The sequence below is a fragment of the Microcaecilia unicolor genome, chromosome 2 (genome assembly GCF_901765095.1).
Source record: "Microcaecilia unicolor chromosome 2, aMicUni1.1, whole genome shotgun sequence".
NCBI lineage: Eukaryota > Metazoa > Chordata > Amphibia > Gymnophiona > Siphonopidae > Microcaecilia > Microcaecilia unicolor.
This window is the reverse complement of record NC_044032.1, coordinates 208,145,987-208,173,082: the sequence shown is the minus strand read 5'-3', so window position 1 is coordinate 208,173,082 and position 27,096 is coordinate 208,145,987. Positions and strand designations below refer to the sequence as shown.

General features: G+C 42.0%; 1 protein-coding gene across 1 annotated transcript in view; it reads right to left on the bottom strand.

Moving 5' to 3' along the window:
• Positions 1 to 27,096, bottom strand: part of NTRK2 (neurotrophic receptor tyrosine kinase 2) — a 498,274-nt gene that overhangs the window by 311,824 nt on the left and 159,354 nt on the right. The window contains exons 11-12 of the mRNA XM_030193669.1: positions 10,433 to 10,536; positions 4,615 to 4,714 (exon numbers count right to left, since the gene is read on the bottom strand). Of these exons, the coding sequence (XP_030049529.1) occupies positions 4,615 to 4,714; positions 10,433 to 10,536 (204 nt within the window). The remainder of the gene's footprint in view (positions 1 to 4,614; positions 4,715 to 10,432; positions 10,537 to 27,096) is intronic.

Below are 27,096 nucleotides of genomic sequence, written 5' to 3'. Positions count from 1 at the left end.
GGTAAATGCTCCCCGCTGCATAGCCAAGCGGTATAATGCTGTTATAATGACTTTGTATCGGCCCATGGTGCGACTGCATCTCTGTAAAAAATACAGAAGAAACCTGTCTTCGCACAAAACGACAATTATCAAAAACAGCGAAGATGACGCAAAAAAGGAAAAGGAAAAGAGAAAAAAAGAGAAAAAAGCAAAAACGAGAACAAAATTAATAAAGAAATAAAAAATAGAAAAAATAGATGAGGAAAGAAAAAACTAAAAAATGAAATGGTAGGTAAAATGTAAAAATCAGAAAAGAGACGACACAAGCAAAATGCAAAAGATAAAAAAATGATGAATTTATTAGGGTGATATGACTCGACACAGCTGTGTTTCGGCCCAACTGGCCTGCGTCAGGAGTCTGTTACACCATATATGTATTCTCTGATAATGGAAGTCCTTGTGAAGTATTCAATTAAGCACGCCTTTATTCAGTAACACTCTACCTTTAAAAAGGCTGTGTGCACAGTTTAAAAAGAGTCGTTGTGGAGGACTCTGATGTTGTTGATATATATATATCTCTCGTGAACAGAAGTATCGTTAGAACTTCTGTTCACGAGAGATATATATTGCTTAATTGAATACTTCACAAGCACTTCCATTATCAGAGAATACATATATGGTGTAACAGACTCCTGACGCAGGCCAGTTGGGCCGAAACACAGCTGTGTCGAGTCATATCACCCTAATAAATTCATCATTTTTTTATCTTTTGCATTTTGCTTGTGTCGTCTCTTTTCTGATTTTTACATTTTACCTACCATTTCATTTTTTAGTTTTTTCTTTCCTCATCTATTTTTTCTATTTTTTATTTCTTTATTAATTTTGTTCTCGTTTTTGCTTTTTTCTCTTTTTTTCTCTTTTCCTTTTCCTTTTTTGCGTCATCTTCGCTGTTTTTGATAATAAGCGACTGCATCTCTAACATTGTGTTCAATTCTGGTCACCGCATCTCAAAAAAGATATAGGGACTTAGAAAAGGTGCAGAGAAGGGCGACGAAAATGATAAAGGGGATGGGACGACTTCCCTATGAGGAAAGACTGAAGTGTCTAGGGCGCTTCAGCTTGGAGAAGAGATGGCTGAGGAGAGATATGATAGAGGTCTATAAAATAATGAGTGTAGTGGAATGGGTAGACATGAATCATTTGTTTACTCTTTCCAAAAATACTAGGACTAGGAGGCATGCGATGAAAGCTACAAAGTAGTAAATTTAATATGAATCAAAGAAAATGTTTCTTCACTCAACGTGTAATTAAACTCTGGAATTCGTTGCCACAGAATGTGGTAAAGGTGGTTAGCTTAGCAGGGTTTAAAAAGGGTCTGGATGGCTTCCTAAAGGAAAAGTCCATAGACCATTATTAAATTGACTTGGGAAAATCCACTGCTTATTTCTGGGATAAGCATCATAAAATGTATTGAGCTTTTCTGGGATCTTGCCAGGTATTTGTGACCTGGATTGGCCACTGTTGGAAACAGGATACTGGGCTTGATGGACCTTTGGTCTGTCCCAGTGTGGCAATACATAATGTACTTATGGTAAGAGTTATCTTACTGCATGGTCATTTTTTTTTGGGGGGGGGGGTGCATTTTACCAGTTGCAGTAAAAAGGGCCCTGGCGCGTGGGGAAAAAGGTTCCCACAGCTACCGCAGGGCCCTTTATCCCACAGTTTAGTAAAAGGACCCCTATAGGAGCCTATGGTAGAGGTAGTAATAGATGTTGAAGTTTCAGGATGAAAATAGTTAAGATGAAATTTTAATGTTTTGAATGTCTAATGTATAAAATATGCCAACCCTTTTTGTAAAGTGACACCTAAGTGCTACAGTGCACATTTCCAAGTGGACATAAACATGGAAGAAACATGGGTGCGTAATGGGCGTATGCACCAAATAACATGCATGACTTACAGAATACTATCAGTTGTGTGCACATCACTTGACACACTTATGCGTAGCCATTTACCCCTGCCACTGACATGGCATAAGGGATATGCCTACGATTTGCGTTAGTATTCTGTTATAGTGCTGTTACAGAATTGGCATTAAACCCCAGATTCTATATAGTGTGATCTAAGTTGTGTTCTGGATTTGCGTGCACAACTTAATTACTTAACAAACCAATCAGTCAACAATTGCCATTTAACTTGCATTTATTTAAACTAATTGGCATTAATTAGAACTTACGCACAGAACAGTCTAAACATATTCTATAACATGATGTGGGTAAATTCTAAGATGCAGAGTTGAGAAGGGGCGTGGCCATGGGCGTGGAATGGGTGGGTAGTGGGCGTTTCTAAAATCTACGCACATTGCTATAGAATACACCCGGTTCATGTGTAATTTAGGTGTTGGCACAGTTGTGCAGACAGGCGCTTGGTGTATTCTATAAACCACGTGGAAATTTAGGCTTATTCTATAAAGTAAGCCTAAATTTACTTTATAGATTATGCCTAGGTGTATTTCATTTTGGCGCCGATTTTATAGGCGTGATGTATAAAATCTAGTCCTGTGTGCCGCACTGTAGCACCTAAATTAAGGTGCCATTCATAGAACAGCCCTTCTTAAACCTCAGTTTAATGATCAAAAGAATGAGACTCGGGCATTGTTTTGCACTGCAAGATCATTGCATATATGGTTCAAATTGTAGCAGACTACAGGGTTTGCGGAAAAGATATGTCCATCTAACTCTCCAATCTCTAATTTTCATCCTCCAAAACATGGAGTTGCTGACAGGTCATAAGCTACAAATGCCTGCAATGCTTTGCTATGTACTGGAGGAGAGATAGAATGTTATTTCAGAAAGCAGCTATCCTGGAAGCTGTAATTCCAGAAAAAAAAAGTATCTGCACTGATTTCCTGGTGATAGACAGAAAAAAGAACTGAAAGGGGGAATACCAATAACCAGACACAGGAAGCAAATATTTTAGCACTCACAATAATTTTAAGGATGAACTGTAGGCAGGATACATAGTACTGTCTGTAAGGTAAAACATTAGGGGTCGATATTCGAACCGATTTAACTGGGCAGTAGAGGCTCCTGGCCAGTTAAATCACTTGTGCAGGATTATCCACTGATATTCAGTGGCACTTAACTAGTTAGTACTGCTGAATATCAGCACTGATGGTTAAAACTGTAACCAGTTATTTTGTGGAAGGTCCAGAGTTGGCAGTTATGCAGTTAAGGTTGATATTCAGCACTTATACACTGAAGTTCACTGAAAAAAATTGGACCACATAAAACTCCCATCTTTCTCCAGATTTGCTTAGGCAGCTAAGTGCACTATGGCACATAACCGCATATGGGATAGCTGGCCACCCAAACCCAGATATTCAATGCCAGTGCCTGAATATGTCTTGGAATTGAATATCCAGGCACAACAGTGGCAGCAGCCAAAAAAATGCTGACCACTGTCGGCTGAATATTTACTCCTTAATTCATATTGCTTATGAGTAAAATCATGTTCCACAAACTTACAGGGAGTAAGTCCTTGACTTAGAGGTCAATGTAATAAATGGAAAAGAAAATGTGCATATGAAGTTTCAAGTGCAGCACATCAGAAATGCCGGGAGTGTGCACATTTTTGCAAATGAAATCTCATTTGAAATTTTTTTTACTGGGTTTTTCCTCCACAAATAGTGAACTTACGTACAGCACTTACACCCCTTTTCACAAAGAAGCACTAGCGGCTGCCGGTGCGGTGATGCCAACACAGCCCATCAAAGTGAATAGGCTTTGTCGGCATTGCCATGCGGCAGCTGCTAGCATGGCTTTGTAAAAGGGGGGGGGGGGGGGAAGGGTAGTTTGCTATGTGCTAAATCTTTTCACTTTCAACACTGATGGGCTGCTGCAATGAAAGAATATATTAAGTGGATCACTAATTCTGAAATCAGCAAATACCTCAGGGAAATGCAATTATCTGTTTTTAGCTGGTCTTTATAGCAACATTTTGTATGAAAGTTTGCTGGGCAGCTCATTTGTATATTTAAAATGGGGTCTTGTTCGGGAGGAGGGGGCCAAAGAGGGTATAGCCCTATGCTCAGCCTAGCCCAGTCCTTGGGGACCTTGCCTCCATTGTATGCAAATTGATCTCATGCATATTCATTGTAGGAATCCTGAAAACTTGAGTGGCTGATGTGTGCCAAGGACTGGGTTGAGATTCTCTGGCCCAGCATGTCAGTTGGAAAAGAGTAGAGTTAAAAAAACAAACTTTACATTCAGATGAAACACACAGACCACCATATGTAGAATTACACATGGGCAGGGTTATGGGCACTGAGTTTAATCCAGGTGTCAGAAAACCTGATGTTGGATACTTATTTTCCTCATAGCATCACCTGTTTCCACTCCATTATCTGTGCATTTTACATACCTATGCTGCAATCAGATTCTATTAACTGACATGGGTTAAACTCCAGTGGTTTCTCCAAATATAAAAGCACTGACATTACTTACATACATTAACTGATCTGCTGTATCTTTGGCAAATTTTGTCTTATTAGTATAGAAAGGTAAAGCCGGCCATGTGTGCTGCCATTAAAGAAGCAACCTACTGAATGATAATAAAAACAGCAGTGCATCTTACCTTTTATACCAAACTTAGAGTGTCTTCCAAACTTCAGGATAAACAGCATTATTACCAAGCCCGTGCAGACCAATGCTGCGATTCCCACTACAACATACACCTAAAAGAAAGAACATGGGTGAGGAAGTGCTAAAATACCTGAGCTTAACATGCAGGAACTTGACAATATAGGATTTCAGAAGGTGTCCATAGAGGCCTGGCATGTGACTAGGTTGAAACAAGGTAAGAATTCTTGAAAAGCACTTGTAGTTGACCAAAACCATTGGGCAGGATAATAAATTAGCACAGCTCCATTTTTCTAAATCAGCAGCTGAAAAGTTTGTTTGTTTTTTTGTCTGAGGGCCATGGTGTGACCTGGTTCAGGTAGAGGGGGCCTAGAAAGTCCCAGCCCAATGATTTAACTTCAGGCTGTGCACCTTCTTCTCTCACCACTATGGACCAGGACTCAATGCACTGCAGCAGGAATAATTCAAAGTTCTCAAAGGCTGGAGGGAGTCTGTGGGGCCTAGTTTGCCTCTTCTAATTTTATTTATTACATTTAATTACATGCTGCCAGGGCCGGTGCAAGGGTTTCTGAGGCCTCCCTGTAACCTATAAATTGGTGCCCTCTTTCCTCATTAATATTAATAGCAGGTCACACGCATCCTTTTCCCCAAAGCTCCTTTACCAACTCTGTTCACATAATGCTACTATTTATTTATTTCCTTTATATCCCACACTATCCCAATTGATCAGGTTCAATTTGGCTAACAACTTATTGTAACTGACAGTACAAAAAGTGATGTGGGATAGTATACATTAAGTAGTAATAAAATAAATACAGATCGCGTAATTACAATTTGTAATATGGAAATGAATACTAGACACAAAAAGGAAACTATTTATAGTCATCCATGTAGAATAACAATTAGAATGGAACTGAGAAATTGAATAATTGTACAATTATGGGTTTAAATTAATTATGATCATCCGTGAGAAATTGCTTGAACAGAAAGGTTTTACGTTATTTGCAGAATATCAAATATTTAGGTTCCCATTTGATGAATTTAGGGAGGGAATTCCACCATTTGGTACAGATGTAAGGGAATCCTGACATGTAGAATGACTTGTAGACCACATTTTTACAACTGGGATAGTGGAGGGTTAATCTCTTGAACCAGGGAGAGTGTTGCGAAGGAAATCAATTAAAGGGCCCTGTTTACTAAGCCACGTTCTAGGCGCACTAGTGTTTTTAGCACGTGCTAAAAATTAGCATGCTAATGCTAGAGACACCCATAGGTGCTAAAAATGCTAGCGCACCTTAGTAAACTGGGCCCATAGAGTTTTGAAAACAAATGTACATAGTTTGAATGTTATTCTGGCTTTGGTTGAGAACCAGTGTAACTTTATAAGTACTTTTGAATCTCGTAGCCTTGTAGACTAATCTGGCTGCTGTATTTTGAGCTGGCTGCATTTTTTTTTTTTTTTAAAGGAAGGCTCCTTTCAGCCAGCTTAAATGGCATTGCAATAATTGAAGTGTGGTAATACTAATGTTTGTACTAAGGTTCTAAACATATCATTAGGGAAGAGATGCTTGATTCTTTTTAGTATCCACATTGCTTTAAAGGGTTTGTGATGACTGCTTTGGATGTCGACTAACATGTAGGAATCAATTACTATACTATCAGGCTCATTTTCAAAAGAGATCGACGTCCAAAATGTGACATAAATCGGCATTTGGATGTCCATCTCACAGAAACGCCCAAATCGGTATAACTGAAACCTCATTTTGGACGAATTTCTCCGAAGTCCGTCAGAAGGACGTCCAAACTTCAAGGGGGTGTATCAGGGGCATGTTCGAGGCGGGACTTGGGCGTTCCTAAGACTTGGATGTCTTTGAGCCATAATGGAACAAAGCAAAAACGTCCAGCAGTAAGATGTTTTGAGATAGACCTGTTTTTATTACGAATAAGGCATTAAAAGGTGCCCCAAATGACCAGATGACCACTGGAGGGAATCAGGGATGACCTCCCCTTACTCCCCAGTGGTCACTAACCCCCTCCCACCCACAAAAGTGTGTTGAAGAACATTACTTGCCAGCCTCAGGTCCATGACAGCAGCATGCAGGTCCCTGGAGTAGTTTAGTGGACTTCAGACAGGTGGACCCAGGCCCATACCCCCACACTTGTTCAGGAAACTGTAAGCCCTCCAAAACCCACCAGAAACCCACTGTACCCACATATAGCTGCCCCCTTCACCCGTAAGGGCTATGATAGTGATGTACAGTTGGGGGGGGGGGGGGCTCAACACACAAGATAAGGGAGCTATGTACCTGGGAGCATTTTATGAAGTCCACTGCAGTACCCCCTAGGGTGCCCAGTTGGTGTCCTGGCATGTCAGTACACTATGAATGATGGCTCCTCCCATGACCAAAGGGCTTGCATTTGATTGTTTCTGAGATGGGCATCCTTGGTTTCCATTATCGCTGAAAATCAGAAACGACCAAGTCTAGGGACGACCATCTCTAAGGATGACCTAAATTTCAAGATTTGGGCGTCCTCGACCGTATTATCGAAACAAAAGATGGACGTCTATCTTGTTTCGATAATACGGGTTTCCCCGCCCCTCCATTGGGACGTTTTGCAAGGACGTCCTCAGCAAAACTTGGGCATCCCTTTCCATTTTGCCCCTCCACGTGATGTGGAGGGGCATAATTGAACGCGAATGCCTATCTCCATGGGCGTCTATGTCCGAAAAAGGGGTAAGTGAAGAGGCGGGACAGACCGTATTTTTGAAAAAATGGACGTTTTTCAGCTGGGCGTTTGTTTTTTTTAGTGATAATGGAAACTAAAAACGTCCAGCTCAAAAACGTCCTAATCCGAGCCATTTGGTCGTGGGAGGGGCCACGATTCATAGAAAACTCACCCCCCTGACATGCCAGGACACCAACTGGGCACCCTAGAGGTCAGTGCGGTGGACTTCAGACAACGCTCTCACATGCATAGATCCCTTACCACGGGTGCTGAGCCCCCAACCCCCCTCCCCCAAAACCCACTACCCACAAATGTACAACACTACCATAGCTATTAGGGGTGAAGGGGGCACCTACATGTGGGTACAGTGGGTTTTGGAGGCCTCCCATTTACCAGTACAAGTGTTACAGGTGGGGGGGGGGATGGGCCTCGGTCCGCCTGGCTGAAGTGCACTGCGGTACCCACTAAAAGTGCTCCAGGGACCTGCATACACACAGGCCTCTATGACTTGTTGCTGCTATATAACATTGGCACACCAGTTGACACCTGAAGACTAATCTCTCCAAAAACGTCCTTTATTGGAATAAGCACGCTTACTCACAGTTAACTGCAGATCAGAGGTTGTGCCCCACTGGCAAAGAGTCTCCCTGGTACTGAGATGAGCAGTAGGTCAGAGCTGGCAGAATGCTGCACAATGCCCTCTTTCAGCCACATTCAAGGTAAGAACTAAGTTCTGTAACGTGGCTAACACGTGAAAGGGATCTAAAACTGGCTTACAAAAATGGCCACTACCTCATGGACTACCGGAAACAAAACAGGGCACACTCTGGTCCAGTAAGCAGGGGGAAAAGCACCATGAGAGTAGAGCCTACCAACTACCAACATCGTGAGCATTTGCCACAAGCTAGTGGAATCACGGAGCCCAATACCCTACACCCACCACAATGCATTGCTGATGTGACTCTGCAGTGCGCATAACAGAAAAGGTGTCACACTCACCTGAGAGCCACATCAGAACCAGGGAAAGGCTGTCACAGGATAGAACACATTCTGCTGTCATAGAGGTGGGTACGGCATTTGAGGCTGGCATAGAGGCTGGAAAAAAGTTTGTAAAGTGGGTTTTTTTGGTGGAAGAGGATTAGTGACCACTGGAGGAGTCAGGGGAGGTCATCCCCAATTCTCTCCAGTGGTCATCTGGTCAGTTGGGGCACTTTTTTGGGACCTGTTTGTGAAAAACAAGGGTGCAAAAAAAGTGACCCAAAGTCGCGGTAAAACACCTTTTTTTTCGATTATCAGCTAAAGACGCCCATCTCTCCTCAGCCGATAACCACGCCCCAGTTCCGCCTTCACCACGCCTCCAACATGCCCCATCAACATTACCCATTTCTGCGACAGATTGCAGTTGGAAACTCCCAAAATCGGCTTTCGATTATACCGATTTGGGCGCCCACGGGAGAAAGACGCCCATCTCCCGATTTGGGTTGCAATATAGGCATTCTTCTCTTTCGATTATAAGCTGGATAGCCAGTTAGCTGCTATGCACTAAGCAGTAATATTCAGCAGAGACATACTAGCTGTATATTAGTGCCTAGCAGATTAAGTGATATTTAACTGGGAAGGAGCCATTCCTGGCCGGTTAAATAGCACTGAATATCAACCAGGAGAGATTTAGTTCAGCTCCTTTCTGTAAGGGTATCGAAGTACTCATCCAATTCCTTTACACAAATTGCAGAATCTTCATTGAGGTTTTTGGGAGCTGGTTGCCTGGGAGGATACAGGTACAGCCAACTTTTCAAAACAACTGGGCGTGAGTAAACTCAACACAAATTACCTCTCCCTGGACACACTGAGAGGCTTTACACAGTTTTGGAGGTACTGAAGTTACCCAGAGCATCCACAGAGGAGGCAACTATTTTTCCAATGGTAGCTACTAATGGCTTTCTGAAATCTCTCTGCCTCTCTTTCATCATCAGCATATAAAGACATCAACTGTTTCTTATTCAAAGTGGCAAATCAAATCAAATAGAATAGCCACAAGTAACACATTTTTATCACTATGGCACTTACTACTCGAGTTTGTAAAACAAATCACCACCACCAGTGCCCGAGGCATATGAATTTTGTTGCATCAATTGCCTTCAAAAGTGGACAAATTGCTTAAATACTGCCATTTTTATAATAATACAATGAATAATATATGTGATACCAAGAACAATTTGCAATTTATTCTGCACTATAAGTAAAACTTCTGTTTTTTTGGAAACAAAATATATGAAGCAAGAAACATGGGAAGAGATTCTACTGTATGCCATTTCCAGGAACAGTGAATTTAGCTCTCTGAAAAAACAACCAGAGAATTTTCAGAGAGGGGGAGGCAGGCAGGCTCTGGAAATAGTTCTAGCACATCCCTCAGCTCTAGTCTGGTTGCTGAAACTGGTTGAATTCCATGTGTCCATGAAAACTCAAGGTCCTTTGATGAGTAACTCTTCCCATAATCATAGGAACCGACTCTGTGGGTGCTTGAGCACCCCGAATACTGAGTAAATTCCTTGTATGTGTCCAGGGAGGGATTATTTCCATTAGGCTTAGCACCCCCAATAATTTTGAAAAGTTGGCTCCTATGCCATAATAGGGATGTGCACAGGCAAAAAAAAAAAAAAAAATTCAATTCATTTTCATATTTTTCTGATGTTTCCCCAATTTTTAGGAATATATTTCCAGTTTGTTTCAGACATTTGTTTTTAACAAAAATTTTAACAAGCATTAGAATCTTTTTAATGTGTGCAGATTAACTTTGTGCATTTCAATTCATAGGTTAACATGTTTTGAATTGATTTTACTTGCACTAATTTTTTTATGTAGAGTAATGAACTAAATTGAAATTAACAAATGCATATCTTATGCCTACTCCATAAATGAATATAGCCCCAGCATGCCCATGAGAAATACTGATAACAGTATGAATGGCAATCAGTTGCAGCTTCAGCAAGCTGTAGAAATAATATCATTTTTATTAGCAGTGAAATTGGAGCTCCCTTATCTATACACGCCAGTTCTACAGAGGCCTCAAAGCAGGCAACACTTACAGTGATGCTATCTTCATTCCCTTCATTGGAAACATCAGTAGACGTAACTTGATTTCTGTCATCAGTGGTATCCTCAATATTATTAGAGGTGGTTTCAGTGAAATCTTATCAACAAAGAAAAAAAGGGGAAAAAGAATAATTTCTATTGATTTTTATTCACTCTAAAACTTTCCTCTCTCCCCTTGTTTATGATATAAATTATTTGAGCAGAATCCAACTTTTTATATTTTGTAAAAGATGTGATTTTTCTGGTGTGTTTTTTTTTTAATTTTGTGTTCAGCTTTTGATAGATGATTTTATTTTGTCTATCACACAATCTCTACTGATTATTCCGAAAAAAAAGTTAATCATTTTCCTCTTTTAAACTAAACAATTTGCATTCTAATTAGTGAGTATTTTTGCCAAAGTACAATACAGAGCATCAAAAAGTAAGGTCTAGGTTTACTAAGTGGCACTATGAGCATGTTAGCATTTTTAATGTGCATAATGCACGCGCGCTAAATGCTAATGCGCTCATAGAAATGCATAGGTGCCTTAGCGTTTAACGTGCCTTAAATTTATAGGTGCATTAAAAAAGCTAACATACCTTAGCAAACACACCCCTAAGAGTCAGAATTAAGCAAACATATAGAAAACAGTGAGGGGTGTCACCGGGAAAGGAGAGGCAGAGCTTCAGATAACAGGGGTTTTTTTTCATTTTGAAAATTATATTTTCTAAAAACTCTTCAAAAACTTGCATGGCACAAATCAGGTTACAACAAGGAAGCCTTTGCTGGGAACACCTACACATTGATCTTTATATGAAAATACTGTAATAACTAAGAATATGATTCAAAAAAGAATGTTAGACTGGTGATATAATTTACCCTTTAGAGAAGCAATGCATTTGCAGAGGTACGTAGGTTTAGCATGTGCTGTATTCTTCATATCTTGCCACCACTGAGTGAAAATAAATCTTCAGCACTCAAAATAGACAATGGAGGTTATTTTAGAAGCCATATTCACAATTTAAATGGAGATATGCTGGCATATCCATGTGTTTCAACCATGTTCCAATCACCATTTCAGAAAGACCATGATTTAATGATAAACATCTGGTACATTCAAACATTGTGATCTAGGAAGGAGGCATATCGGGAACATGGTATGGACAGGGCAGTAGTATACACACCTAGCAGTGATTATGTATAGCATGTTGATCTGCAAGGCAAGACATTTCAGTATCAAGATTTACACCTGTTACAAAACACACAAAAATGCTGGATCTGTAGAGGCACAGCCTGACCAACTGATGAGGCCAAAACCAAACCATCATGAATTTCTGCTGCAATGCGCTTTGCAACCAGAGCCATGATGCCACAGTGTTCTTTGTTTCCTGATGTGTATGTGTTGTGAACATGGTGGCAGGGACTTTCTCAGCATCAAATTTAGCTATACAGGTCTTGAAGATGCAACAATATTACCACCATCTTCTACTAGTCTTGGTACAACTGCACTTCTTTCCGGCCTTCTGTCATTACAGAGGACTTGGTTCATTTGACTGCCAAATGACTGGCTCTGTCAAAGCTGGTGAGCTCCAACCCCTTCAATCAGAGGGACTATTTACAGTGCTCACAGATATGTATACAGCACTGATAACAGAGAAAAAAGAACTTTGCTTTTTGTGATCTTCTCTTCCACAAATGCCCAAGACCCCGGCAATGTGCTCCTCTCCAAGGCAACACCCAGAAGACTCACAGACTTTGCTGGACATTGAACTGTCTCAGACTCTCTGTTCACCTCTGTAACCTCAGCTATTTGCTTGCCAACTGGTGACCAGGTAGGCTGGATAATCATCCCAGTATTGTCATGGAAAAAGAGGCATTTCCTGGATCTGGATCTAGAGTCTGCCACGAGAAGGTTGCATAGCTGAATATGTTATGCTCCTAGAGGTCAGGGATTTGATAGACAAAGATTCCTTGGGCCCAGAAGTGTGAGTCAGACAATCTTATATTTTGGTTTATCAATAGGGAAGAATTATTAGTTGCTGCAAGATAAAGTTTCTACTGCTATAAAAACCTTGCTAGTTATGTTTTTGCTGCATTTGCCTTGCTTCACTAAATCATTATATTTTTGGAACTATATATATTTCTGTTTAGTCCTCTTAGTGCCATCCAGTAGTGGGAACCTGAAACAAGCAAGGTGTAATTAATTTTGATAAGCACAGAGCACACCTCCCGGCAGGTCATTTTGGACTACTTGCATTAATGGTAACGAGAGAAGAGCTGATTGTGAGTCTTGGTCTGATTTTTATTTCTTCCACCTAGGTTTGTCAATAACCACCCTCTGTTGTCTTGCATTATGCACCATCTCTCACAGTAACTCATCTAACATCCCTCTGCAAACCCTCTGTTCACACCTCTCCCCTACTGCACTTCCCAATCCACCTATGCACCACTTAACCTCCATCTGTGAGCTTATCCTGTCCTAGTCTGTGTCTGTCTGGCCATGACCTGATGCTTGGTAGTCCCAAGTTCTGCTTGTAGTCTGTGTGACTGTCTGCGCCTGTGTCAATGTTTGCTTCCCTGGGTCTGTGCCACAGCCTGTTTATGCGCTAATTCAATGCTGGTAGTGTGTGTTTCAGAGTGCTGGGTAAGGAAATACCTGAAGGTGGGAGGCAGCAGTCATGTTACTCCTGAACAATTTGGTTGTGCAGGGCAGGTCTACTGCATGAGGCACACAGGGAAAGGGAATGGGACTTGATATACTGCCTTTTTGTGGGTTTTGAAATTACATTCAAAGCGGTTTACATAGTATATACAGGCACTTATTTGTACCTGGGGCAATGGATGGTTAAGTGACTTCCCAGAGTCACAAAGAGCTGCAGTGGGAATCAAACTTTCAATTCCCCAGGATCAAAGTCCGCTGCACTAACCACTAGGCTACTCCTCATCCCTTTTTATGGGATATATTATTATTATTATTATTACATTTGTACCCCACATTTTCCCACCCATTTGCAGGCTCAATGTGGCTTACAGAGTGTTGTTATGACAGAGTCATGACAGGATATTGGATACAATCAAAAGTAAGCAGAAGATGGATGAGGAGTTAGAGAAGATGGTGTTAGGATAGTTTAGGAGGTGATTTGTGTCTTTAAGGGGTCTTTTTGTAGGCTCTATTAAAGAGATGTGTCTTCAGAGGTTTGCGAAAGTTGCTCAGATTGTCCATAGTTTTTAGGGCTGGGGGTAACCCATTCCATATCTGTGTACTTATGTAGGAGAAGGTAGTGGCGTATGCCTGCTTATATTTAAGTCCTTTACAACTGGGGAAGTTCAGATTGAGGAATTTGCGGGCTGATCTCTTGGCATTTCTGGGCGGTAAGTCCACAAGGTTAAACATGTACAGTGGGGCATCTGTGTGAATGATCTTGTGTACGATCGTGCAGATCTTGAATTCGATACGTTCCTTGAGTGGAAGCCAGTGGAGTTTCTGTCTTAAAGGTTGCACACTCTCGTATTTGGTCTTTCCAAATATGAGTCTGGCTCAAGACCTAGTTTCTAGTCATCAGATGACTAGTACCTGACTAGGTTCCACTTTGATAAGGCTGCCATCCACCATTACTGCCAAGAGCTGGAACCTCTCCTCCACTCTACCACATACAGGAGCAACCCATTCTAGTTCACCTAAAGGTCCCCTCTGCTCTAGCTTTTTTTTTTTTTTGCAATTGGCTCTATACTGGCAGTCACTGTGGGCCTCAGACAGTCTTATCTGAAAGTGCATCACTCAGTTCCTTATAGCCTTTCTCACTCATTCTTCTGACTATATAGCCTTCCTTCACACTATGCAGCAGAAGCACCAAGAAATGCCCAGTTCTTTGAAATGGCTCATTCCCATCTGCTCTGAGGGTCATAGATTGCATATATGTGTCCATCAGGTCTCCACAAGGGAGGGAGGCCACCTACTGAAACAGACCTTTTACTCCATAAACATGTAACTGGCCTGCAGTGCCCAGGGCAAGAAAACAGATGTGTTCCCCAAATCCTATCACTCTGGAATCTATGAGAGGATTGTGAGCAGCCAGATCACTGGTGGTTGGCTATTCAGTAAGCCCTGCACATACCTGTATTCACACCTCAGTGTACATGTGAGATGAGGTCCCTTTACCTTTTCTAAGGTCATAACACAAGTACCTTCCAAGCACTGATCAATTACCACAGCTCACAATCTGTTTCATACATCATGACCCTAAAGGAGGTGGCTTATGCCTCCCATTGTGGTGTCCCACACTAAGGCAGAACAGAACTACTGTAGGACCCATCAGCCAATCAGGACCATCATCAAGAGCACTTTGAACTGATGAAATGCTACTTCTGCTCCCTGGAGTGATCTGGAGAACTACTCTATAGGCTGAACAAAGTATATCAGGTATTCATGGCATGCAGCGTGTTACGCAATCTGGCATTAAAGCACAGACAACCTTTCCATAGACAGAAGAGGTGCAAGACCGGGATATTGAAGAGAATTCAGAATCACCCAGATAGAATGAAGCTTCCTATTGATACCAGCTGGTCTGATAGCAGGAAAACAACTCGTACACGGACATTTTCATTGGAGGTATGTGATTATAATAAAGACAATGGTGAGTACAGTGCTCTTCAAAACCTTCCCCATCCCCTCACTTGTGATCGCTGTGCTCCATATCCTTCCCATTCCATCTTCCCACATGTGAACATATTTACTTTTTCCCCCTTCTCCTTCCCTATCCCCTATCCTTCTGAACAGTACCACCCTCCATCCTCTGCAAACCTTGTCTGGCATGACATTCTGTGCTGCTAGATGGGGTGCCATTGCTCACAAAGTAGCTTGATGACACATCATGCAGCATTCCAGAAAGACATGCAACTCTATGGAAGTCAGGGAAAACCATGGGGCCCTGTGGTGCAATGGACTGGCTGTGATGGAGGTACTTTCACACAGCTGGCAACAGGACCAAAGGACAAGGAGGCCAAGGAGGTGCCTGGCCCAGGTGGACTTAAGTCAGCAGATGTTGCTTTTCCTGGTGGTGTAGGTGGCACAGATGGCAGGAGTGTTTAGTGTCTCAGCTAGTACCTGCATAGCTCATTGTCAGGTGCAGGGCCAGGACCTCACTGATGAGGGACCACATCTCACTGACCATCTGCTCACTCAGTTCTAATTTCCATTCTTGCAAGGGCATCTGGCTTTCACTGAGGCAAGCAACCATTCCTTCATCTGTAACTTTCCGCTAGGTGATGACCTCCAAGTTCTGCTTCAGAAGCTACCACACTCGACAAGTGCCTGGATATGTCACCTTACATGCTTTTCTACCACCTGTGTCACCTTCTGGATGCCCATTGCATGGGAGAGTGCCTATGTCACCTGCACCCCAGTCAGGATATGCCTAAGGCCTCTATGAACATAGCAGTGGCTATAAGTGTGTAGTCCTGTTGGATGGTCTACACAGTTGAAAGTAAGCATCAATGGCTTGTAGTCTTATGTTGCAAGATGCCTACAGTTTGACCTTTCCAGTGCATTTGATTTAGTTGATCATGATATTCTTGTTCATATTTTGTATAGCATGGGAGTAACTGGAAATGTATATAGATGGTTCTCAGGCTTTTTGAAAGATTGGTCATATAAAGTTGGATGGTAGTTTATCAGAAAAATGGAATAACTCATGTGATGTGCCACAGGGCTCCCCAATTTCTCCTATACTCGTCAATATATCTATGCATTCATTAGGTTATGCTTTGGAACAGTAGGGTGTTTATTTCTACAGTTATGCAGATGATATAATGGTTATGGTCCCCATTACCTCCTTAGTATAATCTCATTTAGATTTACTTTATAATATCCTTAATACTTTAGAATTGTGGATGAGAAAGCATAAGCTTAAATTCAAATTCAGAAAAAAACAAAATTTCTGCTAATTAGCCGCTTTGCAGATACAGATAAAAATGATAAATCAGATATTGTATCAGTTTTCTCCTTTTATAAGGGTATTGCAGATTTTGTTAGATAACAAGTTATCCTTAGCGTTTCAGATTAATAGCTTTATTCAAAGATCATTCTTTATGATGCATAATTTACGATGTGTTCGGATATATTTTGACCAAGATCATTTCCTGCTTATAGTTCAAGCTTTGATCCTGAGTTTATAAGATTATTGCAATATTATCTATTTAGGTACTCCAAAACAAATACTAAAGAAACTCCATATTATCCAAAATGTTGCATTATGTCTGATTTATTTATTAAAAAGATTTGATAGTGCTTCTTCATATTATAGAAAACTTCATTGGCTTCAGGTACAGGCTAGCAGGCTAGGATATTGTTTACATTTTTCTGCTTTATTTGTTTTGCACATTTTCACACAAGTAACAAACTTGCTACAGAAAACAGAGAGACATTTATCAATTAAAGAAACAAGTAATTAGGAATAAACCCACTCTCTTCTTAGACCACCATAAGTGAGGAGAAGAACATATAAAATTAAAGGAGAATATAGGAATCAAATAATAAAAATATAAGCTTAACAACACCATACTCAGGTCATATTACTATAAATCCTGTTAAACTTTAGATATTTTCCTTAAGGTCCAAAAAAGCTCTTAACTTGGCTGGAACAAAAAAAAGGTATACTTAACACCCAGATATCATGGGGGTACGCTACTAAAAATGTAGCTCCCAAATTCGTTGTTCCCACATGCATTGCAAGAAATTCTTCTCTCTTGTCCTGAGTTGCCTTAGTCACATCAGGATATAACCACAGTTTTTGACCACAAGGGGGCTCATTTTCAAAGCACTTAGACTTACAAAGTTCCATAGTAGCCAATAGAACTTTGTAACTATAAGTGTTTTGAAAATACGCAAATCATCCTAGTATTAAAAAAATACATCTTTATCACAGAGTTCAATTCCTGCTCAAACACGAATGAAACGAACAAAGTAGCTCTTTCTTGAATGATTCTTCCAGAGCCGCTGATAGATCTTTTAAGGCATTTTCTTCAGAAATTGATGGTTGTTGTTGACCCACAGTGGCTCCCGTTTTAAATTTAGCAACATTAGGCAAATAATAAATCTTGTTAAAAGGAGGCATAGCACTTAAAGGAAATTTTAATACTTCAACAAGATATTTTTTTTGAAGTATTCAATGAGATCCATGCAGAATGCCTTAGGAAAATTAAGTACCCGTAAATTCAGTCTGCGGTAATAATTTTCAAGTTGTTCTAATTTACGCTGTATCACCATTCTTTAATTAATAATTATAGAAACAGTAGTTTTCAATTCTTTAATCTCTATTTGAGTCTGTTGAAAAAAATCCCATACTATCCTGCTTCACTTTGTCAAGAGAATTTGATAGTGAATCAACCTTGCTCGCCAAGCCTGAAATCTCACCAGTTGCTTTACTAAGTCCAGCTTTTTCAGAGCCTCCCAGATAGTCTCCAAAGTAACTGCCATGGGCTGATGTGAAGAAAATCACTAACTCTGCTGTTCAAACATCAGAAGCTGCCTCCTTGGTATCCCTGGCCTCCATGCCTCGGGGTTGCAAAAAACGCAATCTGCTTCCGGATCACCTACTGCCAGGGCACATGCAGTTGCTGAACATGGCAGGGTAACAGGGAATCATCTTGCCCCAGAAGTGAAGATGCTCCTTCACCTAAACACTCAGCAGAGCCCTCTTCTCTCGGTAAATCCTGAGGTTGTTTGGAGAAGAAACGCTCAAGCGTCTGTTAAACTGGAGAGGAGATTTGAGCTGGCATGGGTAAAGCCTTCCAAGCCCCCTTATGCTTAGTATGAGGCATAATTCAAAGAGGAAACAACAGTTCACTGATCAAGAAATGACGAGCGATGCAGAGCTCCAGACTAGCATGCCGCCATCTTGGCCTCTCCCCCTTTTTCTGTTTTATTTATAAAACTAGTAAAAAAAGGCCCGTTTCTGACACAAATGAAACGGGCGCTAGCAAGATTTTCCTCAGAGTGTGTAAGTTTGAGAGAGTATATGTGAGAGTGACTGTGTGTGAGAGAGAGAGTGAATGTGTGAGTGTGTGTGTGTGTGTGTGTGTGTGTGTGTGTGTGTGTGTGTGAGAGAGAGTGAGTCTGGGTGCGAGTGTGTCTGTGAGAGAGAGAGTGTTTGTGTGTGTGAGAATGAGAGTGTATGCAAGTGCGTATGTGAGACACAGTGTGAGAGAGAGAGTGTCTTTCACACAGATACAGTGTGTGCGAGAATGAATGTGAGACACAGACTCTCTGTGAGACTGAGTGTATGAGACCAAGAGAGTGTGTGAGTGACTGTGTGACACATAGAGAGTGAATGTGATACAGTGTGAGACATATAGTGTGTGAGAGTGAGAGAGAGAGAGAGAGAAAGACATTGACTGTGAGAGTGTGTGAGAGAGAGAGTGTGTGTATGACAGAGATACTCCCCTCCTCTGGTGTCAGGCCCCCTCTCCCTCCCTCTCTCTGGTGTCTGAGTGTTACTGTGCAGGACGCTGAGCTCTGGCTGTGCGTCAAGGGACTGACCAATCCTATTTAATAGAATGCACCTCTAACATTCTGAAGCCGAGAAACCTCGTGTGGTTGGTCACTTCTGCTTGTGACGAACTCGGAAGTACGTGATGTCAATTCAGGAGATGGATACAGAGAGCAGGAATGCCTCAGCCATGCAGTCAGCTTCAGAATGTTGGAGGTGCATTTTATTATATAGGATATTCCATCTTATCTTTGGATAATTTTGTTTTTATGGAAAAATTTAGTTACTAGGACACTGGATTTTTTTTACTTTTCCTTCATTAAAGAATTTAAGGAGAACTAGGTTACTCGATACTTTTTCCTCATATCAGGCAGCTTGCTTGGAAAAGGATATTCAAGTTTTATTGTTGTAAGGGATAAATTATAGTCAATTCCATAAGCAAATTAAAATCTACTTATTTAGAAAGTCTTAAACTATAGTGATTAGTTCATGTTTGTCAAGTTGTAGTTTATTTTATTTTGATTAATTTTTTGTACTTCCTGGAAATGTCCAGCTTCTTAGTGAGTGTACCCCACATTGAACCGAGAAGAATATGGCGAAATATAAATTTATTGTTAATGCTAATGTTCATTCATGTATGGGGCACCACATGGACACCTTGGCAAAGTGCCATAACTCATGGCAGTGAATATGAAGGGGCAAAACTATGTGCCCCGAGCTGCCCAACAGCATCTGCATGGGCACGTAGCTGTGCCCTCACTCCATCCAGTTGGGTCATCAGAAGGCTCAAGGAATGCAGAATGTCACTGAAGATCTACTGCATGTCCAGTCTCATGGACAGAAGATGCAGTAGGATTTCATGAGGCTGCTTGGCTCTGGGGCCTCATGACGACTCATCTGGTCCACTGATCCCACTGTGGTGTCAGCTTCTGTGGGCAACCGTTCCTGGGCTTGGTTCCCTTCCAAAGTCCACTGTTTCATCATCACCATCTCCTCAAGACAGGAATGCCTTCCTCTCCCCCCCTCCACCTCCTGTTACAGATGTTGTCCAGGATCTCTCTTCTCCTCAATATGCTCCAGGGATGGGATCATAGGCTTGGTCTCTTCCTGCCCCTGTAGGCTAAAGTCATTGAGCCCTAGGGAACCTTCTTACTCCTTCTGTGTAGTTCCAGGGGCTGCAGGGCAGGAAGCTGCTGTTCCTGGTCTTGCTCCTGGTTCTCCTCCTCTTCATCATTTCCCCCCTCTTGGCCTTGCACTCCACCACTGTCCTCTTCCTCACCCCCATCACTGCTGCTGTTGTCACCTGTATTGATCTAATCTTCCTTCACAGCTGAAGAAGCAATGTCAGGAATTCCAGGCCAGGTGACTATCATTAGCCTGACTGTATCAACAGCAGTTCCAGATATACACAGGGGTGTCACATAATGGCAATGCTATTGGACGTTGGTCTGATATGCTGGGCGCAGGCATCCAGAGAAACACATAGTATATGGACATGGATGCAATATATTGGGCATGAGATTGGTCTTTTGGGACATGAGAACTTGTGATCTGCTATGCGGGTAATGGTGTAGAAAGGAATATGTAGAATGCCTCTAAGGTACCGCAGATCCTTTGTTTACAGGCCCATATGGTGTCAGTTTTGAGTTTTTGTGCTGGTTATGTTGCATATCGCCTCTGTTGCCATGGATGTGGCCACATACTATCAGACTCTGGTTCTGCTGCCAAGTGCTCATCTCTCTATTGATGTTATGGCTATGATAAGGACTTTGTATGGTCCATAATGGGTCACACAGAGGAATCAGTGGATACTTGGTTACTGTTTGTTTTAGGGCATGCTTACTATTGGCAGGAGCATTTAAGAGGCAAGTATTCCATGTTATGCATAGTGATGCTGATATTTGATGGACTGATATATATAGACAACAATACAGTTTGATGTCAGTTCTGAGTCCTGCCTCTATGCTTGGTGTGTGGTGGAGAGAAAGGAAAAGAAGGTACATGTGTATCCTCTCTCATGTGGTTACGTGTTCACATATCAATATTGGCTGCTATCTTCACCCTAGTCATACAATGCAAAATCTGAGGCCCTGCACAGTATATTGGAGTAGTAAATGGGTTAAGCTGCATGGTGTGGCCAAGCAACTGAGTAGGGAGAGGACACAGGCCAACCAAATCAAAGATGTGATCCAGAGGTGAGTTGCAACAAATGTATTGAGCAGATATCAAAGTACATACATACTCAACACAGAACTGTGTTTTGGCAACAAATTCCCATGCTTTGTAGTGTATAGCATTTTGGCTCATTGGAAAGCTCTATTTTTGCTCTTAAAATCTTACCCTCTGATATTGTTTTTAAACACTGATTGTCGCCAGATAAATTATTCCCTGATATTCAGTGCCGGGCCATGTCCGGGCACCAACACTGAATATCAGAGGATAATTTGGGAAGCACTGGGTGCTGGAACTAATGCGGGACTGGCCAATATTCAGCCGAGGCCCATATAAAAGAGTTCTGCACCCCCAGCTGAATATTGGGCCGAGCCCACATAACTGATTTTGGTTTTAAAAAAAAGCCTTAAGCGCCCCCCCCCCCAAACACTGTCCCCTCTTTCCCTCCCCCCAAGTTTCTGTCAAGACCCCCCCAGAAAACTCCCACACTCCCACCCGTGCAGGTAGGTCCTCTCCCTGAGCCTACCTGTATCCCTGGTGGTCCAGCGGGGTCTCTAAAATGGCTGCCACAACCTCTCATGGCAGCTCACAGAACTCCATGTAGTACTGCAAGTTGCCACAAGAGGTCACAGCAGCCATTTTAGAGAGGTGCTGCAGGGGCAAGAGCGAGAGGGATGCACTCCTGCCCCCAATGACCCCGTTGGAGCACCAGGAATAGAGGTAGGCCTGGAGTCCTACCTGCACGACTGGGGGGGGGGGGGCAGGGGATAGGGGAGGGAAACAGGGGACATTTTTAAGGGGGTGAGAGGGGGCTTGTTGGCTTTTTTTTTAGGAAAAAAAATGATGTGGGTGCCGGCTCGATATTCGGAGCTGGAACCCACATAGCTAAGTGGCCTTATTTAGGACAGCTTCTGAGCTGTCCTAAATTAAGTCACTTTGCTATGCCGGTGCCAGCGCTGAATATTGCTGGCATCTGCCTAACCTGCAGCTCCTCCCCAGTGCTGCTCCCAGAGCTGCCCCTGACCTGTCCACGTTTTGTTTGAGCAGTCTGTGGGGTTATTCAGTTATTCAGTGCCCACTGAAATTGCTTTGAATATTGGCCCCTTAGCATTTATATACGACGCAGATACCCAATATAAGATAAACCAATTCCTGAAGCAGGCAATTTATTGATGAAACACAATTCTGTGTTTAGTTTATATGTGCTTTGGTATCTGCTCATTAAATTTTCTGCAACCTACCTCTGGATCACATCATTGATTTGGTTGGCCTATGTCCCTTCCTTACTCTTTTGTTTTCTGTGGATGTAGCTCTGTAGGGAAATTGTCCTTCTTGTTGGTGTGTGTTGATTGTGTGGCCATGCAATTTACAGGCACACCTGACACTTTACAAGAAGTGGACTACTTAGCCTAGAGTCACTGTGATGGAGCATGTGCATATGGGGAATACTGTGCACTGCACCAAATACAGATAAAGCAGATGCACCCTGCTCTTACGTTTATTTTTATGATTATTTAAAAACCTGCTTTATTGACAATCTTGGCCAAAGCCAAATCGAGGCAATGTACACAGTTAAAAATAGAGAGAACAGGACATTGAAATCCAATAAATAAAAGAAAAGATGAGATCACACAAGGGGATAGAGTGTGTTCTCATACCATGGCCAGAGCCAACATTCAATCAACACTCTCAGCAATGCTGTCTATCACTATATGAGGTTCCACCTGCCTTTGTCATTTCTGCGCGGCATGAGAGGCAACTACTTTGTGTCATGATGCAGCCAAACCTCATACAGCAGCTAGTCAATGGTGCATATGATCCAGCAATTCAGGCTGGGTCTTCCGGATGGCAAGGGATTTTGTCTTGACTACTTCAATGTCCTACTGTATTTGCAAATGTGTAAAGCAGAAGAGAAATATTGGACACGTTTAGTGGACAACCATCTCCCAAGGTTAGCTCCCAATCTCCATCTGAGCAGATGTGGATGTTCCTACACCTTGCCATTCATGTGACAAGACTGATGTTGGCTTAGTTGGTAAGGTAACAGATGTGTCATAGAGAGCCATTGACAGCCTATGTGATTTGGATTGGTAGCAGTTGTAACCTGCACATTACAGCATACCTTTTCTATGTGGCAATATGTTGGTAGAAGTTGTTTCATCATGCAAGGGTTAGCTCTGGGGTCATGGATCTATTAAACCACAATGATGATGTTGCCATGTCTCATGGCATACTTCTGAACATTATTTGGTGGGGGGTTGGAGGCCTGGGAGGTGCATGCTGGCAGTCTTGGCACCCTAGGTGGACATGGCTTGTAGATGACAGACTTTGACTATTCTCCACATGTGTATGACATCATTATGCTCCTGGTTATTTCATCACACAGTGTGCTAGTGCAGCATTGGTGAACTGGGGTGTTTCAGTGCCTGTGTAACCCAGGCACTGTCTGAGAGGTGGGGTGTGATACTGTGTGGTACAGCCTTTCATCCCCCTAAATGTCATCCCTGAGTTAACTTCCCCTGACAGGTATGGGTATGGGTCATGAGGACCCATGCACATGTTGACTTTGCTAGGGCCATCTGGATTCTTCCCCAGACCCATTTTGCTAATGCACTGACAGGCCTTTAGCCCCATGAAAGGTAGAAGTTAGCCTCATTCATCATAATGAGCATTGGTAGAAGACTGCTGCTTTACTGGGAGAAGTTGCACTCACCTCTGGCAACCACATTGATCATATAAGACCAGAGCCAGATAGAGGCTACTATGTTTTGTGGAACTGGAAATACATTGAAGCAGCATTGTGCAGCTTGCCATGTTAGGCTGCAAGCAGTGCAAAAGTGTCAGTATATGTGATGGCTAGCTTGTCACTTGCACGAGCATTCTACACATATATCTGTTAAAAAAAAATAATGATCCTATATATATATATGGAAGCACACACAAACTTACCCCAAGTCTAACAAATCAAATCATACATCAACTTAGGCAAAAAATAATGATGCCTATACTTGAACTTGCCGCCACGGACTCATGCAATGTATATGTGCATATTATGGCCAGAGTGAGCAATATTCCGTTAGTCTAATATGATGAAAAGAAAGAACATCAAGCAGTAATTTATCAGAAGAACACAAGGTTTGAGAAGGGCGATAAATTCTCAAGGAGCTGGCAATGATAGGAACCTCACTGTTCAGTACTTCAAAAAATCAATGTTAAATCTAATCCTCCACTGAATGGGCAACCAACGCAAATCTTTAAGAATCGGTGTTTTATGAGAAAATCGGGTAAATAGATGAGCAATGGCATTCTGTGCAATTTGTAAAGATTGAGTCCTGCCTAAAGGTAATCCCAGATATAGAGAATTACAGTAATCCAACAATCATGTCATCACACGTGTTGCATGTTCTAAAATTAGTGTGAGATCCCAAGTAGTTCAATCTTCTGATTAGTCTCAATTTAAAGAAAACTTTCCAGACAATCCAGATACCAAGATATTTTAAACTCTTAACAACTGAAATTTTCAACCAGTCTAAAGAGAATGTTTCTGGAACCAAAGAAAGAGAGGCCTTACCAGAAAGAAATAAACTCTGTGATTTGGAGACATTTAGCTTAAAGCGATTAGCACCCATCTAAGCCCTCACAGACCGAAGACAAATAGTCAAAAATTGAAGACTTTTCTCAACGGTTAGAGACAGGAAAGAAAGACTGCAGCTCATCTGCGTAAAGTCTAAGTTGAAAGTCTAGACATCGAAGGACCTGACAAATGGGCCTTACATAAATATTGAACATAATGGCCGAGCCCTATGGAACACCTGAAGATAACTCCATTCAGAGTACCTATTATCTTGTTGTAATAGGGGTGAGTTGTACACAAAGTTGTCTCTGTGAAAGAAATGACAAACTATTGAAGCAGCAAAGCACAGAGCAAACCAGCACATAGAGGCCCTTTTACTAAGCCACACAGGTGCCTATCAGGCTTATTTTCGAAAGAGAAGGACATTCATCTTTCGACACAAATCAGAAGATGGGTGTCCTTCTCACAGGGTCGGCCAAATCATCATAATCAAAAGCTGATTTTGGGCGTCCTCAACTGCCTTCCGTCGCGGGGATGACTAAGTTCACGGGGGCATGTTGGAGGCGTAGCAAAGGCGGGACTGGGGCGTGCCTAACACACGAGCGTCCTCGACCGATAATGAAAAAAAGAAGGGCATCCCTGACAAACACTTGGACGACTTTACCTGGTCCTTTTTTTCTTATGACCAAGCCACAAAAATGTGCCCTAAATGACCAGATGACCATCGGAGGGAATCGGGGATGACCTCCCCTTACTCCCCTAGTGGTCACTAATCCCCTCCCACCCTCCCCCCAAAATTTTTAAAATATTTTTTCCAGCCTCTATGCCAGCCTCAAATATCATACCCAGCTCCATGACAGCAGTATGCAGGTCCCTGGAGCAGATTTAGTGGGTGCAGTGCACTTCAGGCAGGAAGACCCAGGCCCTTCCCTCCCCCACCTGTTACACTTGTGGTGGTAAATGTGAGCCCTTCAAAACCCACCAGAAACCCACTCTACCCACATGTAGGTGCCCCCTTCACCCATAAGGGCTATGGTAGTGGTGTACAGTTGTGGAGGTGCATGTTGTGGGGAGTGGGTTTTGGGGGGAGGGTTGGGGAGCTCAACACACAAGGTAAGAGAGCTATGCACCTGGGAGCAATTTCTGAAGTCCACTGCAGTGCCCCCTAGGGTGCCCGGTTGGTGTCTTGGCATGTCAGGGGGACCACTGAACTACGAATGCTGACTCCTCCCATGACCAAATGACTTGGATTTGGTTGTTTCTGAGATGGGCGTCCTCGGTTTCTATTATGGCCGAAAATCAGGGACGACCATCTCTAAGGTCGACCTAAATTTCACAATTTGGGTGTCCCCAACCGTATTATCGAAACGAAAGATGGATGCCCATCTTGTTTCTCCGCCCCTTTGCCAGGACATCCTGCGAGGATGTCCTCAGTAAAACTTGGGCACCCCTTTTGATTATGCCCCTCCACGTGTGCCCAACGTGCGTCAATTTGCAGTTACCACCCGGCTACTACATGGCTCTTACAGTAATTTCATTTTTATTTTCTGGTGCGCAGCAGAGCCGGGTAGTAATTGTCATTCTATGCACGTAGACGATTACCACATGGTTAACATGTGAGACCTTACCGCTAAGTCAATGGCTGGTGGTAAGGTCTCAGACCCAAAATGGACGCACGCCAATTTTTAATTGGCTGCATGTCTATTTTCGGTAAAAATGTTAAGAAGGTATTTTTTATAGGCACACCTACAAATGCCTACACTAGCGCAGCCCATTTTTCAGCACACTATAGTAAGAGAGCCCCATAAAGGTAGCGCTATATAAAAGCTATTAGTAGTAGTAGTAGTATTTAAACAAATATCTGACATAGCCACATTTTGTCCAAAGTCTGTGTCAGGGGTAAAGCTGCAGTACAAATATTCAAATTAATGTAAAACTATACAAATAATAAATCATAGTAGAAATAAATACAAACATAAAATAATAAATCCATGCAGTCATAAAAAAAACATGCATTAAAAAAGATCCAAAAAGGATGTACAAATAGGGGGAGATTCTATATATGGTGCTTGCAAAAATCCATGCATAAGTCATTTTTGCCTAATTGTATTCTCTAAGATTTAGACACGGTATATAGAATACGCTTAGTTGATATCACAGTGCCTAAAACTATGCACCTCTAATTACACCAACAAAAATGTGGCATAAATCCCTGCGTGTAGATTTAAGTGAAATGGGGCATATTCTATAACAACACGTGTAAATTTGGAAACTTCTACAAAATGCTCATTTCCCTGCCCACAGCAATGTCCCTTTTGAACAGTGTGCTTTAGAATTTAGGCACAGTTCATTACAGAATACGCTTAGTAAGTTATACGTGTAAATTCTAATGATTGCCAATTAGTGTACATTATTGCTTGTTAAGTGCTGTTAAAAATGCTGATT